Raw genomic sequence first — 21,171 nt, 5'->3', positions numbered from 1 at the left:
TATTTATATAGCACTTTTTAGCAATTAAGCACAAAGTGCTTCACAAAACGTAAAATCAAAAAGAACGCACAGTAAAGCACAACATAAAGAAAACATCAAGTGAATTGGTTGTTGGTTCATGAAACTGTTTAATTTACAACCATTCAAACGAATCGATTCTCTAAAATGAGTTAGACTTCTCAATGCTCCAAGTGAATAGGTGAATAAGATCATTTTAACAGGTTAATTTACATGAACTGTCCAAATGAACTGATTCACCAATCTTACCAGAAGAACACACAGGTCAGGTGAACACGTTTATTCGGTTTATATGGCTGTGAGGAGGTCGAAATACAACTAAAACTAGAAAACACACAATTCTGCATAACTGAGTCGAAAACATAGTTATAAACAGCAGTAATTTGCCTAACTAAATATTTCATTTCAAGTGAATTGGTTGCTGGAGCTGATTCATTTACTACCGTCCGAACGAATCGGTTCACTAAAATGAACTGGACTTCCCAACTTTACAAGTGAATCAGTGAATCGTTCATTTTAACCGGTCCAAATGAGCCGATTCACTTAAATGTTTTGGATTTCTAAAGAGAGACAGTGCGAGCGTGTTTAATTCCTTCGGTTGCTCGACTGCATGTGCAATACAATTCGACAAAAAAGTGATGTAGCATTTACTCGGTGTAAAACGTATCTTGCTACTGGAAAAGCTACACTTCTGGGAAAACAGCTGAACTCAGAACAAACAGATATCATTAAATGTGTGTTTTGCAGACCAGTGTGAAATTCAACACCCCTTTTGACTGATTACAGTGTTTTCCCCTGAAGGTGTAATTGCCGGTGAAAATGAGAGTGTTTGGGTGTGTTAATTACCTGCAGCCCGGGATGCCTCTCCGGTCGAGGATTTACATCTTTATCAACAAGCATTAAGATAGTGTGCACTGCATGAAGAGCCTGCTCCTATATTACACACACAGCAGAGACAGGCTAGTGTGGGAATAATGGGAATAATCTTTTCATTTTAATTAGTAACATAGTGATCTTGGGATGAAGTGAACAAGTCCAGTGAACAACTCCAGAAATATGTGCATATGAAGGATTTGAAAGATCTGAAATATGTTTGTGTTGTTGTTAGTGATATTTATTTTTTCTTGGCTGGTTCTCACCTGAACCATGAGCAGAGACTGATAGAACACAGAGGGCAGAGGGCACTTCCTGCTGTCAATCACAACGGTCAGTCCCAGCTCTCGTACCTCCATCCTTCATAAACACACTCCTTATTTAACATCATATATGTGCTGAATTGGTTAAAAAGATTCATAATAAAATGCTCAAGAGTAAATTGCCATATTTGGTCACATTTTGCACAAGGCCGATTAGATTTGGCCAAACAGCTGGTTCAACACCTACAACAGCTCTGAGGGTAAAATGCAGTGTTGTAGTACTCGAGACCAGACTCGGTCTTGAGTCCGAGTCCAAGACCATATTTTCATGGTCTTGGTCTTGTCATGGACTCATGAGCAATTTGACTCGGTCTTGTCTCAAACTTGAAGAAGTGTGGACTCGGACTTAACCCCGAGTCCAGTTGAGTCCCTTTTCAAAAAATCTACAGTGAAAGCTTCGACTTATCTGACGAACATTTTTGACTGATAATATCAGAGATCTTGACGTCGTGTCTCGTATATGTAAACATTGCTAAACGGATGTCTTTGACCGCTGCATTACGTATCGCTGTGTTTTTGGCGTCTCGTGCAGGAGCGCCATAATGTTTTTTTAAAGTCCTTTTGTCAACTTAAAAAGAACATCAACTGTTAAAAACAAGTCTTGAGACACCTGTGTTATACTCTTTTTCCTGATAGCACACGTACAACACCCAGACGTCTATTTGATGTGTGTGTTTACATCTGGAAGACATCTATTTTACGTTGTTTGCTCATCTGCAATACGTCTATAAGACGCATGTCAATAAGTATGTCTCAGATGTCAATAAGACATTCCGCAAATGAGATGTTTATGATTTAGAATGATTATAAATCTGATCTTTTTAAGATGTTTAGCAGATGTTAGATGATTTCCAGATGAAAAGATCTAAAACAGACCTCTTGGAGACGTATGTGTGCTATCTGGGTTTGTTGCACTGCGTTGGTCTGAACGGCCTCTAGTCTTTTAGAAATGATTTAGCCATTAGTTACATGAATGCTACACATACTGATGAAAATGTAAAAATACTTCTCTCAATGTCATCAGAATTTAATGTTTTCTGAAAAAAAAAAAAAAAGGATTTCTGTGCGTACCCCGAAATGAAAACTTGCAGGCAAAAGTCAGCAGAAATGCTCACTTGACTTGTTATCAAATGTTTATATCACTATGTCATATTTAATACATTATTGTTTGGTTTTTAGGCCCATTTTAGTTATAGTACAGTTATACTGTATTTTTTAAAGCAGAAATGTTAAAATAACAAATTAGGTTTGTATATGCACCTATTAGTTCTTTAAACTATTTAATACATTCATAAAAAACTCTTGTCTTAGACTCAGCCTTTACTGGTCTCGGTCTCGACTCGGACTCGACTCGGACTTGGTCCTCTCCAGTCTTAGTCTTGACTCGAATTCGACCTACTCTAGTCTCGGACTGGACTTGGACTTGGATGAGCTGGTCTCGACTACAACACTGGTAAAATGTGTTGAAGAGATCCATTCTACTCTTTGAGTGTACACTAATGGCTGAAAATAAAATATTTCCAGGCCATGTCAATAAACTTATTTACAAGAATTGTAACAAACTGCTTTTTATGGGTAAACCGCTGTGTCTAAGAGTATACAGTGTGGTCCAAAACTCTGAGACCATATTGAAAATCTGTGATTTTTTTTTCCCCTCCTTCATTTAATCATGTAAATAAACAGAATGTTTTAAGATTTTGAAAAAAATTTGAAACAAAGAAAAGTTATTGTGTAAAATAAGGATGAAATGTTTAAAAGTTTACCATTTCTCAGTCACTAATGAAATTTCTGACATTGCAAAAGGTCATGTTTCTTTGCTTTCTTTGAAACACACAATAAACATGTTTAATTATACTGGATCACACGATCATCAGGTTTGTTCATGCCATGCTCTTATTAAAATAAAAGTGACACTAAATATGTCTATGTTTAGAGACATACCTAATACTTAGAATTCTGAAATTTAGGGTTAGGGCTAGGGTTAGTTAGGGTCAACTTTTACTCAAATTTTTATGCTGATAATATTATTTGTAATGAATGTATAAATGAATATATTAGAAAATAATGCAAAATATAAGCATGTTCTCTAGTGGTCTCAGTGTAAAATTATTATTATTATTTTTTATCATATGGGATGGTGTATATATAATAATTTATGGACATATTTGTCAAATAAAAAGTCTCAGATTGTTGTACCCTACTGTACATGTACATACACTCAAAGTGGATAATCCACTGATACTGGATATACTGTAAATTATACTGCCACTTTCTGCCCTCTTGTGGTGACTGAGCACAGTTTTTTTATTAGTTACCTGGGTATTGAGTGCAGGTAGAGCAGCAGTCTACAAAGACCCAAAGGAGAGAGTTCTGAGGATGCCCAGCATTTTCTGCCCCCATACACCTCAACCACAGCTCGGCCAGCTCTGTCACGACTGCCTGGTGATGATAAAACAACAGAGTTAAAACTAGCAGCAGTTAACACACTGCTCATATTTTGTGTGTGTGTTTGAGATAATGTGTGTGGAGGAAAAGCCACAAAATTAGATTAGAAGAGAAATCAGAGCTTTACTGTTTCCTGACATAAATATTTACTGTACATTTTTAAGTATTGTGCAGTACAGTGGTGGTACTTTTGATATATACCATGGTACACTGACACCTAGTGGCTTGGGTGCAGCATCATTTAAAATCACTAGTTTTCAGTTTTAGATGTTATTGTAGAAATGTAGTATTCACAGTCAGCCATGATTACTTTTAATCAATGAGTGAAAGTGTCAAATAGCAGGACGGTTACTGAGAATAAGCGAGTAGTATTTGACTGGTCATGTGATTCTAACATGGCCACCCCCATGTGCGGACCCTCTCCATGTAGAATAAAACAGCTTTAATAAGGTTACTGATATGACTGGAGTCTTCATTTGAATGTGAGTGCTCATGATTTCCTACATATACTGTATATGTATTGCAAGCAGGGGTGTAGATTCCAGGGGGGATGGGGGAGGTAACCCCCCAATATTTATACTATGATCAATGGAAACATGTAAATTCTTCACACTGTAACCCCCCAGTGTTCAAGATAAATCTACGCCCTTGATTGCAAAATTACCATCAATGTCTTTAGGAGTTAAACTTTTCTAATGAGTGCACCTTTAACTTAGGACTGGCATTCCTTACAAAGACCTAGAGTTCTGAAAATCTTGCTGCAAATTTGCAGCAAATTCAGCACTCATTTTCACATGCAAATGAGCTTTGCGGCAAACTCTTCTTTGTCGCCAATGGTTTGCTGCAGGTTCATAACCTCTACTGGTGAAGAGCTGCAAACTTCTGGCAAACATTTGTGGCAAATCGCAAGCTCGGTTGCATGTGAAAATAACAAGTGGGACATTTGCGGCAAGTTTGTCAGAACTCTAGATTTTTTTGTAAGGGATGTCATGAATCCCTGAGGGCTTGTGCACCCTTGGTTGAGAAAACCCAGCATTATGCCACACAACCAAGTGCAACATACAGTATATGTACAGTGCATTAAACAAGCACCATCATTTATCTATTAATGGTAAAAAAGTGTTGAGTAAAATCAGACACAATTTAAAGCATCAGACTTACCTGGCAGACAGATAATGCCCAGCTGGAGAAGACTTTTGACTGTGGGGTCCTGAGAGAGTAATCCATTCTCACACTGACCCATCAAGAGCTGATCACAGTCAGATGTCTGGAGCTCGACTGCATTAACAACAGGAGGTAGCAGAGTAACAGCTTTTCCAGATGAGCAAGCTTCATAAAAAAAAAAAAAAAAGAGCAACTATAGTGTCAATACTGTTTGGTGAATACTTAATTTGAGCATGACCCAAAATCTAGTTATTTGTATGTGTCACATGCTCTTCAGCTAGATGGAGCTGTTGAGATATCCTTTAGAAAATCTACAGGACTAAAGCAGTGGCCCTTCTCTTCCCATTTAGAAAGACATCAGAAAGCTCCCCCTTTAAAATGGGGGAGGATGTAGTTATTTTTGTCTCTTGCTCTGGCACTTGGTCACCATGAATGCTTCATTCTGTTCTGCTCAAGAGAGAGATCAATGAATGAGCCCAGATATTCCCCATGTGGAACGCTGTGCGCACTGCTGACCTTTGGCCTGTGTCACTCTTTTAAGATGACCTTTTTTAGATGGGTGTATTTTCTGAGAAGAAGGATTCTCATCACTAACTGCATCTAGACAAGGGGTCGGAAACCTATAGCTCGCGAGCCACAAGTGGCTCTTTGTTAAAAATCAAGTGGCTTGCCGGGTGTCTCACCATTCACCAACACATGATTGTTTAAAACATTCTAGAGATAATTTTCCTGCAGAAAGTGTGGGTGCGATTGCAAAGTTTGAAGTCAATGACACTGTTGATTCCTCTCTCCCGAATTTGTCATACAGCCTACTCCTGGTGAACAAGGTTTGAAATTAACACCCGGCAAATACAGATTTTTCATGCGCAGTGGCGGGTAATTTTGCTGATATACCAGCCACTGTGGAGGGCGACCTGTAAGATGTCTCGGAGTGATATATGACAAGAAATTAGACACAAAGACCTGCGTTTGAAGAAACATGTGTGATTATATTTTGAAGAACCAAATGCAGGTGTTTCATGCACGGGTAATTTTGCAACAGGCAGGTGACCTGTAAGACATCTCGGAGTGACACATGATGTTAGACACAAGACACGAGCTTGAAAAAACTTTATTATATTTTATTATATAAAAACAGACAAAAGAAAAGCCGTCATTGCTCGTGTCTGATGCGCTGTTTGTTCAGAGGTGAGCAGCAGGGCCCTGTCTCGTGGAACACACACATGTAAAGAGTTATCACTCCTTTGATGATCTCTAATCATCTCAGGAGGTGCTGTGAGTTTAGTTCGCTTTATTTCCACGGAGCAGTTCACTCTTACGCATTGTGAATGCAACTCTGCAGGTTGAGTAATATATATCTTTCTATTAAAGAAACAAAGACGAAAGTGATAAAATCATAAAATAATACAAGACACCTTGAACCTAAAATTGAGTTACAATACAAACACAAATTCGATAGGCAGCATTATTTTGGGAACACAAGGGAATTTATTAGCTTTTTTATTATGATTATTATTATTATCTTTACATTTATAATTGTGTTTCTGTAGGCTATTAGTAATTTTTCACCTGTTGTCATTGACGGATGCTTGTGTGATGACAAATGGGACGGTTGGAGACGGTAAATGTTTGGATTTGGGGAAGTGGTTATATAAGATTTTTTGATCACTTCAGTATTTTAATTGCTTTTTTCGTTTAGCTTAAAGTGCAATTTGAATTTATAAATGTCTTTTGTTTAAGTTTTTCGTGTTTTAATAAATTAATTACATTTTTATAGCAAAATCAATAAAGCAAAAACATTCACTGACCCTCGGCAGGGGGTTGACGATATAATCGGATATCGCAATATTTTTGAAGGCAATTATCATTAAAATATTTTTTTATATTTCCTATAAGGAAGTGAACTTTTTCATGAACAAATGTAAAATGAAGTAATTTTATGGAGACCCGCACAAACACGTGTACTCAATTCCATATTGCAACATGTTACTTTTAATTGTTACATATTTGTTTGTTTTTGTGATTTTGAGTATGCGAAAACTAAACATTAAAAAATTGGTTCCCGACCCTGGTCTAGACAAACAAAGCCTCATAACTATGGAAAATGGCTTGATTTTTCATCAGTCATGTTTGAACATGTTTCTGATTGAAGGATAAGGAGTCCTGTTAGCCTGACATCATTTTGCTTCAGATGTTCTTTCAAGAACAAAGCGAGATTTGGGTTAAAATCTGTACGCAATTAGTTAAAGGAATAGTTCACCAAAAATAAAAAGTTGCTCACCCTTATGTTGTTCCAGACCTGTATGACTTTCTTTCTTTCATAGAACATACAAGTAGATGTTAGGCAGAATGACAGCCTCAGTCACCTTTTACTTACATTCTGCCTAACATCTCCCCACAGAAAGAATTGTTGGAATATTTTGTCTTATTGTCTTCCTCAAGATGCCTATAACGCTTCAGAAAACAGATCATAACCACAAATAAATGTCATGTTAGGAGCCTGATTTCATGATAAACGTGACTGTAATGAAATTTTAGCAAATCATTACGTTGCTCAAGATCCAAGGTAAAATGTCCACTATTTGGCGCTAAAAGCGAGTTAAATGGTCTTCCAAAAAGATGAGATTTTTAAAGTTAATACTCTATTGTCTTAAAAACCTACTTCCCTACCCTAAACTTTGAACCCAAACCTAACCGATAGTGTCAGAAAAAGCAAATGTGAGACGAAAAATGCAACCATGTCATTTTGTGGTGCTTCCATTACACTCTTGACTGACGTGTCAACTCGTGTGGTCTTCAGGACTCATACCCAGGACCTTTGCATCGCAAGTGCAACGCTCTATCAGTTGAGCTACCGCACAATTTGATTATGCTTGTATCCATTTGTAATTATAGTTGATGTTAAAATGTATTGCCCTAGAAGTCATCCGCTTTAATAAAAGTGTTTAGATGTCATAAACTAGCATTGTGTGAAGAACAAAGTGAAAAGAGTTTATGAACTAATGATCTACCATTTTACTTGTGATTTGTATGAAAGTGAGCAAAAGTCATTGTTGTAGCGCCTTTAGGGTTAATTTCACCAGGGACTGCTGAAATATAGTATATAACGAGCCATGTAAAAATTAATTTGCAAAAATGTTGGTATAGTAACGTGATTCAATGAGACCAGGTTGCATGTTTGTATTTGCAGAGTTCTAACCACACTCACCCTTTCTCGCTTCTTGTCGCCTGTTTAATTTGGGGGATACCAAATTAGTCGTGTGCTTTATTGCTTGAATGACAGTCAAGGTGGGGATGATCTCTGGACAGACATCACTGTGGCTTCTGTTAGATGGTCTGTGCAGACACTCTCTTGTTGTTTCAGAGACAGAAGATGAAGAGCGTGATTTACACCTGCTTTTACCTGGTACTTTCAACACTTGCACAGGTGAACCTGGGCCTCTTTCACACTGTATGCCACCACAGAGGTTTCTGCAATCCAAAGGACTATTCTCATTTTGGAACAGGATCTGACTGCATTGGGACTGAAATAGAGGAAGTGTTTGTTCAGGGATCTGTGGATGCTGAATTGGATTGAATCTCCGCAAACACAGATTAGCATCTTGTCTGTTACCACTATGGTCAGGTAAAGCCCTGAGTCCCATTTTGGGTAAGTGTTGTGTTTTTACATGCTTTTGGCCACTAGTCCGTATCTGAAACTGATCTTGTCTAATACAGTCATTCAGACAATATTGTCTTTTGTCAGGAAACACCTTAGTTCCCAGTACAGTCTGATGAAGATCATGTTGCCCAGCAAGGAATGACTTGTGTTGTTGTCTTGCTTGGACCATGTTCGGGCTCAGCTGTGTCATATGTTGGTCAAGAGACTCTGTGTTTTCTATTGAAATACGGTCATGATATGTGTTCTGACTCAGCTGGGTTGAGTTCTGACAGAGTTTTGTCTCTGAATTCTTAAAGGATTGTATTGGGTTTCTGTCTGTTTGGCTTGGTGTCTGGCCAAATGTGCAACTCGAAAGTTTAAGTCCGAGGCCAAGTCCATTTTCCTCACTACTTGGCTCAGTGTCCGCTATGCATGGCCTAGTTTCATCCAAGGGAGGAAGCATACTTGTTCTCTCAAAATTCACAGGGTTTCGGAGAGCTGCCATGTACGACTGCCGATACCTGCATTTGAATTCTGGTTTGTTTTGCATGCCCTTTGAGAGTAGCTTGTTTGGCAAGCAAGGGTTGCAGTTCTCAACTGGAACTCTAAAGTTCTCACCACACAAGTTGGCGTTGTTTTTTGGTGCTGACTGAGCTGTACTGACTAGCTTGAAGCTCAGTGATTTTGCAGGCATCGCTTTTTGGTTTAGGCCCAAAGTCTCTTTGTCCTTGGTGAACTCCAACAGATCCACATATTCTCCTTCTTGCTCTCGGTTATGCCTGCTGTCCCAGGTATTGGGAGAGACCCAACCAACCGGTTTTCCAGAAAAACTGCTGATTGGGTGTCCTTGATCAACCTTGACCAATCTGGAGCCACCTTCAACAAGCTGAACAGACACAGCCATCCCATCTTTTGCTGGAAGAATCCTAGTTTCCATCTCAAGTGGTAAGAATTCTGCAGGTATCTGTGGCTGAGTTTTGTTCCTCAACATCTCAGTTTGAAGTTCGTCGACACTAAGAGTTGCAGTTGAGCATGCCTGTGTTTCAGACCAGATATTTGTTTTGGGTGTGTCAAGGAATTCTGGGTTGGCAACTTCACCCCAAGGTACCTTCACAACCCCCTGGTCAGAAGAAAGCACACATTGACCTAGAGGTTTACCATGACGGCCCTCGTTGATTTCTTTTAACCAAGATTCAGTGAAGATGCAAGGGTAGGACGTTTCGGATACAGGTATCCCCTCGACTGCAGGACCTTCAAGCACCCTGGAGCTGAGATTCTCCTGTAACAGGAGGTCATCCTGTACAAGGAGGCTTTTGAGGACAATTCGGGCTGACTGATCTCCAAAAGGTTCCACCTGCAGGTAGAAATCTCCAGGTCGGAGTAGTAAAGGGTTGATGGGGGCGAGCTGGATCACCACACGGTCTCTCAGGCACAGCGGCCAGCCTTCACAGCGGAACAGGACATCAGAGTATGCAGCCTATTTGGAGAGAGAAGGAGCTAGTTGATTAGCTGGCCGACTGGATTGGACTGACAGACTTTATGACCACTAAATCCTAAATGGCTTGGATTTTTCTATTAAGTTAACTTTATTGATGCCTTTTAGTGTCTTGCATGCAAACATTCTTGAATCGCCTTCAGAAAAACCTGCCTCGGAAGGCCTTTGTTCTCTCTGAAGATAAAACAAAGCAATCTTGTGCTGAGTGGACAGGAACAAGCAGCATGCAGGGTCTGTGCCATAAAAATCCACATGGATGGAAAGACTGCACAGGAAACTGCTTTGATCTTACATCAGTGAACCTTTACCTTTTAAAAGGATAGTTCAAAGAGAAATAAAACTTTTGTCATGATTTACTCACCCATATCGTTCCAAATACCATAACAGTAGTCCATACGACATTTGCACTATATTCCAAGTCATTTGATAGCTTTGCGTGAGAAACAGACAGAAATTTAAGATGTTATTCAAAAAAATATTTCTCTCTGCTGCAGCTATCAGATCTCGTTCACAATCAAATATGACACATGAAGATGTGTCATGCTAGGTTTGACGTCAATGATGCTGAATGGAAATGTGTGTCATGTGGAGCCAGATCACATGAAAAAAAAAAACGTGCTCCTTACACGTATCATGGCAGTTCTGAGGTGAAATGTCCACTGAGTGGCACTAAAAGTGAGTTAAATTTCCTTCCAAACAGATGAGGTTTTTAAGGTTAATACTTTAACGAAAACCTGCCTCCCTACCCTAAACCTAACCGATAGTGTCAGAAAAAGCAAATGTTAGATGAAGAACGCCATTGCTGAACCAACCACATGTGCTTCTATGACACTTTTGGATCATGTGTCCACTCGCATACTCTTCAGGAATCGTTCCCCGGTCCTTTGCATCACAAGTGCAATACTCTATCAGTTGAGCTACCATGCAATTTGATCATGCTCAAACAAGCTTGTAAATGTAGTTGGTAATGGAAACATTAAAATATATCAGTTTACAAGTCATGCACTATAGTAAAAGAGTTTAGATGTCATAAGATTGCATTGTCTGAGGAACAGGGCAAAAGTAAGTGTTTCTGAATTGATAATCTGTTTTAACAGTTTTACTCCTGTTTTGTGTGAAAGGAAATGTAAGTTGTTGTAGTGCCTCTAATGTACATTTCATCAGGAAACTGCCACGATATGTACAACAAGCAATGAAAAATCATTCAGCAAAAATGCAGGTATAGTAACATGTTTCCATGAGTCCAGGTAGGTCATGTGTGGGTGAGTAAATGATGAATGCATGATCCTTTTTTTGGGGGGGGGGGGGGGGGGGGGATTCCTTAAATGATAAATATATTCACTTAATAAGTAGACCATTGGAAGTTTTCAGTAGTTTTTCACTGTGCTGTTCTTGAATTTTAAATCTCTTGCACTGTGATTATTGTGTAGTACTCACACACGCAGCTTGTTGCACAGTCTCTAGGATGTGTTTGGCTGGGATGAGGAAGTTCAGCAGGCACTGTAGTGCATCTCCATGGTAACGCTCCTCAATGGTGCGAAAGAGTTGGCTGAGAACGGTAGGAGCGGTAGCCTCAAACGGCGGAAAAAGAGATGACAGAGTGCTCTGAATGGACCAGTCCAGGGAGGAAGGGTTCTGAGACAGAGAGAGAGAAACAGAGAGGGAGAGAGATTTATTTGTGAGATATTTGAGACCTTTTTTGGTCTGCAACTAATTTTTTAGTTTCCAAAATTCTGACCCCACACCCCCACCCACATTACAGAATAAAGCTATACACTTTAGGATCTCACAAAAAGAATAGTTTCTTCCTGTTCTTCTAGACGCTCAGACTTTTTGTGTTGATGCCGAAATTTGCATCACAAACCCTGTGTGTGAGATGTAGCAGCACTCTGAAAACTGAAGTGAACTTTGGGCATCCAGATGTATTTTTCAAACCTGAACTACTTTAACTTTAAAAGTTGCACAAAATGCAGCTTAAGTATACTGCATTTTGTGTGTGTGTGATGCTGCGTCTATGCTTACTGTGCTGATGACAAAAATTTCATGGAATACCAAAGCATACTTTGGCATTTAGCCGCATTTCGCGTCAAAGAAACGTTTTTCAGCTTCGAGATCGAGCCCCCTATGTTTTGCTCCACTTTGTTGTGATCTTTCTAGCTGTTTTAAAATGCAAAAACATGTCCTGTGTGAACAGCCCCTTATAGTTGAAAACGTGCATTTTATCACCACTATTATATCCAAATGGGATCGGTATTTGGTCTTAATGCAAGGGCGCTTAATCTGGCTTTGCACAAATATCTGCAAGCAGACTGTACCAGCAGTTTTAGGGCACTTAATTGGCAACACTTCTGCATATTCACCTTTTGTGGCAGCTGGCTCGTTAAAGGGGAGTTCACCTTTGTGTCCGTTGTAACCTACAGTACATTTCAGGTGACATTTCAAGCATAAAGGAAGCTGCATATTTATTCTTATAAATACATTTATAAAAAAAAAACGTAAAAAGTCCATGTGGGGTTGAGAATCTCTAAGTTAGTCGTGTATTCATTGTATGAGACACATCCAGGATTACCTATAAGGATACATGATACTACAACCATTGTGTATAAGGCCCAAATGCTTTGTTAAAAGAAGTCAAATGAGGCTGTTGTCAATTGCCAGTGGCAAAACCTTTTCATGACTTCAACCCATCCTAAATCTCAACCGTTACAAAGCCAGACAAAGAGACAATGAAGCTTGTGTGATATTAAGGTTTCACAGCCTTGTTCTCATCAAATCCATCCTGACGTGTTTCTATTCTGTTGTCCACCATGTGAAGTCAGTGTGGGCTCTCAAAAGTGTGAGTTTGTCCAAGATACACCTCGTTTGATAAGCTGTACCTCATGCAGGGAGGTTTGTATCATTAACAGACTAGTGAAACGAGAGAACAAAGAAAACACACAGTCTGAGAGGGATTAAACGTGTTTAGGTACAGAGCATGTGTCTGTAATATAAAAACATTCATTGATTACTGTGATATACATATGAATGTCTGACTCACATTTGCTCTCCCAAATATTTATCATGCATATTTCTCAGCCAGTCTGCCTTAATGAGGATACTGGGTTCAAGTTTCAAGTGTCTGACCTGGAATCATTTAAATAAGTGAAATCTGTTCTTCTCCAATCTAAATGCTCTTAGTTGAACCTTAAACAGAGAAAATCTGTTGCAGAATTGTTGGCCGTCCACTGCTGGTTTGAGGTTATGATTTTTAAACAGCATGTTTGAAACAATTTATTTATGCAACCCAGTACAATCATTAACCATGGAAGAAATGTATACTTTAGGCATGATATGTAGGGATAGTTCAGTGTTCACTCAATAATTTACTCCATCTGAAACACAATAGGAATTATATATAGCAGAATGTCCAAGCTGTTTTTTCCATATATATAGAAAATGAACGGAGATGGTTTTAAAGAGCGATTTTCAGTGAAAAACAATTTAAATGTCAGTCTTTTCAAGACTTGGGTATAATGCACAAGTCATAGGACCACTTTTTATGATACTTTAATGGTGCTTTTTATTTTTATTTTTTTGTCCTTTTGGCACTTTCGGTCACATCCGCTTTCATTGTATGGATAAGAGCAGCTCTAATAAACATCTCCTTTTGTGTTCCGCAGAAGAACAAAAGTCATAGGGGGTTTGGAACAACATGAGGGTGAGTAAATATTGACAGAATGGTCTTTTTTTTTTTGGTGAACTATTCTTTTAAACTTTTAGCTGAACAAACGTATTAGTGTCTTCCTGTAAAAGATGATTACAGGACCTCAGTGTGATCTCACACAGGAAGTTTATGTCTGCTTGGGAAAGAAAAACATACAAAGATAAATCCCCTCCTTTATGAAAAAAAAATGCCAAGTGTTTATTATGTAACCATGTGTCTAGGCTGACAGTATTTATAATAAGTGGTGTTTGTAAGTACACTTTTAATATTGCTCATAATTCAATACTAAGTATTAAACTTTGCCATGTACCGTGTGTGCTTCAGACATGATTCATTCCTCAAATCATGTGTTTTTAGTTTTTTTTTTTTTTTTTTTTTTTTTTAGGGATGTGTTGTTACTTTACTAAGAGATCACACACTCACCATTTACACCAGTAAACTTTCAGTTTAAGCTATAATGTGACAGTCACTGTATGATACAGACATCAGATGTCTGTGTGGCCGTGTTCTCATCCCTTTGGATAAAAGCGTCTGCTAAATGACTAGATGATGTTGATGATCTCCTGTCTGGATTTATCTGCACTAGACTTGCTCGAGTAATAAATACTTATTGTAATCTTATCTTTAATACTGAACATGGACTTAAACAATATTAGAACAACATAGCTATCCACCATACAGATGTGAACTGAGAGTGTGAATTTGAACTAAATTTGAAATTGGGTGGCAAACGTGATGCACAAATATATTTCAAACTGGAATATAAGGAAATAGACTATTCAAGTGTAGTTTTAATAATACAGTTTTTTTATTTTCGGTACAAATTACCCATGTCTAAAATGCAAGTTAAACTCAATCGACAGCATTTGTGGCATAATGTTGATTACCACAAAACATTTATTTGACTCGTCCCTCCTTTTCTTTGAAAAAAAAAAGAAGCAAAAATCATGGTTACAGAGAGGCACTTACAACTTGGAAGTGAATGGGGCCAATTTTTGGAGGGTTTAAAGTCAGAAATGTGAAGCTTATAATTTTATAAAAGCACTTACATTAATTCTTCTGTTAAAACGTGTGTATTATTTGAGACGTAAAGTTGTTTATATCATTGTTTTACTGTTCTAGGCGTTTATTTGTCACCAATGTTACGTCACCATGGCAACAAAGTTGTAAAATTGGCTATAACTTTCCACAGATGTGGTTAGTAAGTGATTTAATCACACTAAAATCATGTTAATAAACATCTTGTTTATGTCTTGTGTCTATACTTTTGAAACAGTGAGTATTCTAATGTTTACGGATTGGCCCCATTCACTTCCATTGTAAGTGCTTCACTTTTTTTTTTAAATATATATATATATATATTTTTATTTTATTTTTTTTGCTGATCAGCATAATGCCACAAATTCTGTCAATTGAGCTTAGATTCTATTGAACCCAGAATATTCCTAAGAAAGTTATCTCGTCTTGGACTAATGATTTTTTTTATTATTATTTAAGCAGTTTTGTGACTGTTTAAATAATTTCCTTTTCTATCAGGAAGACACGCAGACTTGAGTGAAGTTTTAGATTACATTTATTTGATTCATATAAAACAGAAATGCAATGTCTCTCTTTGGCATAAGCCCGTCTGGCGGTCTGAAGAAGTTGTACTCGGAACCATCAGATCTTGCCGGAGATAGGAGGCAGGGGCGAGGTGCCTACCCCCATGCAGGACGGGACTCAACTTGTGATGGTGGGGTGGTGGAGGTTGCAGTGTTAGCACACTGAAACAGCAATGTGATGCATGTGACTTATAAAGCGATGGCTTACATGTGATTGGCTAGGAGTTACCTAGCTAATGGTGCGATGATGTACAGCTGCTAGTCTTCCCGCTAGAACTACGCTGCGCTTACATTTATTGTCATTCCATTTTTGTTAAAGCAAAATGAATAGTCCCGCCCCAAATTGACGCCATTGGTTGAGCCTATGTTGATGTTTCGAGCTGGTCAGACTGATGAAATAAATCCGCTGTGTTCACACTTTTCAGGAAATCATCCTACAAATGGCTTCATGAAGTTTCTGCATATTAAGCTGGGATAGGAGAACGTCAGTTTCAAATTCAGATCTTGCCCAACTTTGTAGGACGGGGCCATGCACGATAGGTTTAATGGTTAATAATTGCAGAAAGACACAATAGTCTCTAAGTTTAATTGTTAACTGAAGTGGTTTGTCTGGCACGAGCAAGCATCTCGTCCAGGGTGGTCCTGTTTGAGCACATGTGGAACCTCTCCGGTCATTTGGCTGACTTTCCCATCCGATCCTTTTCGTCTTCAGTAAACACTCATTCTGCCGGTCCAGATCGCTCTCTCATTCATGGCTCCGGGCCTGTTGTTCCATTTACCCCCCGTCCTTTCCCGTTACACATCCACACCTTGCTGTTCCAAACACATCCGAGTCAAACTTCATTTAACAAATCCTCAGGATCCCAAGTCTTGGGCCTGGCATTGTTCCTCCAGTCTGGAATTTGCATTCAAAAGACTGTCAACTACATTTCCCAGTGTTTTTATATAAAACATCCAGTCTGGCCTTAGACTCAGCTCTTGGCTGAACTTTTTAAAGTTAATTAAAGGCTTATTTTATATCTGAAAATGTTAGGAAACTCACTCTTTCCAGAGCAAATAATGTTTAACAGATGCTCTGTGGTATTCTCAACTTTACTTCATTCATAGCAGCGCAGTTTTAATGCTAAAACTCTCATATCTCCTGCAAAACACATTTTCATTTGGCAATGCATAAGTCTCCCTATAATTATAATAAACTTCAATCTAATGTTTGAAGCACACCAAAGATTGTTGTCATTAATTCAGAGGCTTTTGCGGATGATTTCATAAACACTCAGTGTTTAGAAACTCGCACACACCCAATAAATAACAAATTTTGTCAGTCATACATTAAATCTGGGTGTTTGCTGTATATCCTCCTGAGACCCGAGCATGACTGCTGTGTGCATTTTCCATTTCCCTTTTTGATTTGTAACTAGTAGCACCTAATAAACATGCAATAGAAGAAAAAATTCTAGAGCAAATAATTTTCCTAAAAATGTATTTCCTCATATGTGGACAGCGGGACTAAGTTGTGAAATTTTAAATAATACCAAGCTATAGAAAGTCAGATATTTTTCATCAAATTGTTTATTATGTTTCCAGGAGTGTTGATTATTTATGTTTACAGACATTAAATCAGAAATTAGCATAATTAATTCTGATTCAATGTAATGTCCAGCATCATCCAATCACTGCCAACCATGTTAAAATAAAATGATACATTATAAATTCTGAATCTGTGTACTGATTATCATTGTCTCATGTCTGTCAAACATGTTGAGTGATCCAAACATCATCTGCAGCCTGAAACTGAACTTTTGATCAGATTTTAGGAGTGAATGCACTTAACTGCATAGAGAGTTATAGGATGCTCCCTTGCTCCCTATTTAGTGAATGACTTAACCTCCAGTGTGCTGTCTGTCTGCACTGGTCTCAGAACAGTTTGAAATGCACCTTATTTTCATCCTAACTCCATATAAAGCCTCTGAAAGCAAGATTTTTCCAGCTTTTGGATAAACTCTTTTATTCTGCGATAATGCACAGTAAATATACTGTATGAATGCATTTACTAATGTTAATGAATAGAACCATATTGTACAGTGATAACAAAATAAATTATAACAACATTTATTAAAAAAAAGTAAGCGAAATGACCCACAGATATGTTAATGTTGAAAGTTATTCAAAATAACTATCATGTTTTGTTTTTTTTACTTTTGATGGAAATAATGTCCCAGAATCCACGTATGTGGACATCATGTGTATCTGCGCACTAATGCGTGAAAAATAAATGCATTTTTTAAAGTGGCATACCAAATGAAACTAGAGACACAACCCAAACAGGTTTCAGTGAAAAAACGTAGAGGTTTCTTACCAGAGGCACTTTTGTTGGCTCTGTACCCATAGAAGCACTTCACGGAAATCGACATCATGTTGTTGTGTCACGTGACTCGGTGCAACAGATGTTTAACTCTTAAATGACAGTCTAGTGTTGTGAACAGTACTTGGTCAGTTTAAATCAATTGAAATTATGCGTTGAGTATTGCGAAGCCCAGATACGCATGTGAATGCAGGTTCGCATGAGCATGTGTAACAATACTCTTTAATAGAGCTTATCAGTGACTGATTTTTTCAGTGGCCTTGGCTACAGTCCAGAAGTAAGCCCTTATTTGCCTTTTATTTCAATAGGACAAAATACAACACTGTGAACCAGGGGTGTTATGCACCTTTATTTTTTTGAGGGGGCACCACTGGTGGTCCTGACTCACTTGGTAAAATAGACAAGATAAGACAAGACCAAAGAAAATACTAAGATGTGTTAGTCAAGTGGTACAGTTTAGTCAAGCATGCAACATATTTACAGTTTATGTGTACAGTCCGTGCGTACTGTACTGATGATGGAATCTGTGAGCGAATTGTAGCAGCATGCGGAAAACTGAAGTATATTTGGACCTTTATCCTTCCAGGTGGGCCTACAAATTAACCTCATGACTGTTGCTGTGATGATGACAGAAACTCCTTTTGTTGGTGGATCTCGATTCAGGACTGTGGGTAGTAGATAGGAATGCACCAATCCGATACCTGTATCGGTATCGGCTCCCATACTGAAGCTTTTAGATGAATTGGGTATCAGTCCAACGAGCCCGATCCAAATCCAATACTGTGTGTTAGTCATGTTCATTACTATCAAGCTCCAAAAATGACATAAAAGGACCATAAAAACACCATTAAAGCAGTTCATATGACTCGTGCATTTTATTCAAAGCCACTTGAACACGTGCGATAGTTCTGTGAATCACAAAAAGCTGTGTTTAATAAGTAAATATATAGTATGCACAGCGCCAGCGTGTTAGTGAATGGTGCTGTTCTGTTGACACAAACTCATGCACAGGCTGGTGATGCACTCGCCACTATTTTTAGCCTTCACAGCGGTGCGCAATATTTGAGCGCTACTCAAGAACAACATTTCAGATGTAGATGCTCAATAGTTCGGTTCACTTATAATATGCATTTAGAATGGCACCGGAGGAGTATTTTACCAGAATCTGAATAAGAAGTGAATTAAACTACTGTGAACTTGTCTACAAACAGACACATACAGGACTTCCTGGAGAGTTCAGAATGTCAAAATAAAAGCGTGAGGGTTTAAAAAGAGCACGATTTAAATATATTACTGTTGTATTTAAAATTAAAATTAAAAGTCAATAATAATAATATTAATAACAATTTATTATTATTATTATTATTATTATTATTATTGTCATCATTAGTATTTGTTTACAATTTATAACAATATTTCAAATTGAATGGGTTCCAAAAAATAACTGTGTGAATGAAAATTGGACTGATGTCTTACAACTAAATTGAACAATAAAGAGATCTGAATCCTTTAAAGTCCAGATGCAAGTTGAAACATTTTTGGGGAAAAAAAGAAGAAAAAAAAAGGCCAAAAATAAAACACTGGTTTCTTTTCTACATAAGACTTGAAGACTGGAATTACTGTTAATTTTGCTGCTACATTATCCAGTGGACTAGTTAATAATAAAGTGTTTCTTAATAAGATATACATTTATTTTGAAATAATGTGTAGTTAGAGGTTTGTGTTTCTTTACATATTAAAGAGTACTCCAATTAGTTCCACACAATAATGTAAAGATATTCTAAACTGATTATGAAATAAAAAAAGAAGGAAGGTTATTTCTTTTCTTAAATGTAAGAAATATGATATAGTGTTTCTTCAAGAAACACACCTTTCTCTGAAATTTGGGAAGATATGGGGTGGACATGTTTTTTTTTTTTAGTGTTGGCTCAAGTAAGAGCAAGGGAGTCATTATACTGGTAAATAAATATCTACAATTCAAATGTCTCAAACAGATTAAAGATAAATTAGGAAGAGTCATTATTGTTTTAGCTGAAATTCAGGGGCAAAGTTTGATTTTGGCTAATATTTACACACCTAACGCTGATGATCAGGGCTTTTTTATAGATCTTGAAGGGATGTTGCAAACCACTGGCACCCCTCATGATATAATATTGGGAGGAGACTTTAATCTTTCGATGGACTCAGTCCTTGATCATAGTGAAGCAAAAGTGTGTAAGCCCCCTAGAGCGACATTGACGCTTCACAGGATGTGTAAAAATCTGGGTCTTATAGATATTTGGAGACTTTTGAACCCATCTGGTAGGAACTATAAATTTTTTTCATCAGTCCATAAGATTTATTCCAGAATACATTTTTTTTTTTTATATCCAAATCCCTTATTTCATCTGTTGTTGATTGCTCAATTGGAAACATTTTAGTCTCAGATCACGCCCTGGTGAGTTTAGAAGTGTTGCCACATATAGAGAAAAAGAAATCATATAGTTGGCGCCTTAATGTGTCCCTTTTGCAAAATCCTGAATTCCAACAAATGTTAAAGACTGAAATCAATGTTTATATGGACTGTGGGCGTGGCTTGGGAGGCACTTAAGGCGGTTCTTAGGGGTCGGATCATACAGTACACCTCATTCATCAAAAAATCCAAAGCACGAGAACTCGTGGAGTTGCAAGGAAAAAATGCCGAAGCAGAGCTGAAGCACCGAATGTTGTCTGATGGCATCAGAGAATTGACTCAATTGAAATACAGATATAATACTATTTTGTCACGGAAAGTGGAGTTTTGGTTATTCAGGGCAAGATAGTCATACTTTGAGTCAGGGGACAAAGCAGGAAAACATTTGGCTAGATATATAAAGCAGAGAGAGTCTTTTTCTACCATTCCCTCAGTGAAATCTGCTGGTGGTGAAATATTTACCTCGATATTAATAACACTTTTAAAGAATTCTATTTTGATCTTTATAGTTCGACGTCTTCGTCTACTGATAAAGATATTAGAAACTTTGTTGAACCATTAGATCTCCCTAAACTGACGACTGAGCAAAAAAATTCTCTTGATTCTGAGATAACCTTGGAGGAGCTTGGCGAGGTTATTAAGGCCCTACCTACTGGCAAGACTCCGGGGCCTGACGGCTTTGCTGCTAAGTTCTTCAAATCTTATGCTACAGAACTGGCTCCACTTTTGTTAGAAGTTTATACTGAATCATTAAAGAATGGAAAGCTTCCGCCAACCATGACACAAGCCCGGATCAGTCTGATTCTTAAAAAGGACAAAGATCCAAGCAAGTGTAAAAGTTACCGTTCAATTTCCCTGACCCAGTTAGATGTAAAAATTTTGTCAAAGATTCTGGCTAATCGATTAAGTAAAGTTATGACATCTCTTACACATATAGATCAGGTGGGGTTTATTCGAGGCCGTAGCTCTTCTGATAACATTAGGCGTCTCATCAATATCATGTGGTCAGTAGCGAATGATTAATCTCCGGTCGCTGCCATCTCACTTGACGCCGAAAAGGCATTTGATATGGTAGAATGGGATTATCTTTTTAAG

The 21,171-nt window shown here is 37.9% G+C and overlaps 1 protein-coding gene across 5 annotated transcripts in view; it reads right to left on the bottom strand.

Moving 5' to 3' along the window:
• The window catches only part of quo (quattro), a 64,692-nt gene that overhangs the window by 31,037 nt on the left and 12,484 nt on the right, over positions 1–21,171 (bottom strand). For all 5 annotated transcript variants that reach the window (XM_051706354.1, XM_051706357.1, XM_051706356.1 and 2 more), the window contains exons 2-7: positions 11,396–11,593; positions 8,032–9,940; positions 4,821–4,988; positions 3,530–3,653; positions 1,158–1,251; positions 865–951 (exon numbers count right to left, since the gene is read on the bottom strand). In XM_051706354.1, coding sequence (XP_051562314.1) covers positions 865–951; positions 1,158–1,251; positions 3,530–3,653; positions 4,821–4,988; positions 8,032–9,940; positions 11,396–11,593 — 2,580 coding nt within the window. The remainder of the gene's footprint in view (positions 1–864; positions 952–1,157; positions 1,252–3,529; positions 3,654–4,820; positions 4,989–8,031; positions 9,941–11,395; positions 11,594–21,171) is intronic.

Source organism: Myxocyprinus asiaticus, chromosome 9 (assembly GCF_019703515.2).
Source record: "Myxocyprinus asiaticus isolate MX2 ecotype Aquarium Trade chromosome 9, UBuf_Myxa_2, whole genome shotgun sequence".
NCBI lineage: Eukaryota > Metazoa > Chordata > Actinopteri > Cypriniformes > Catostomidae > Myxocyprinus > Myxocyprinus asiaticus.
Note: the sequence above shows the minus strand (reverse complement) of the source record. Positions and strands in the feature narration are given on the sequence as shown.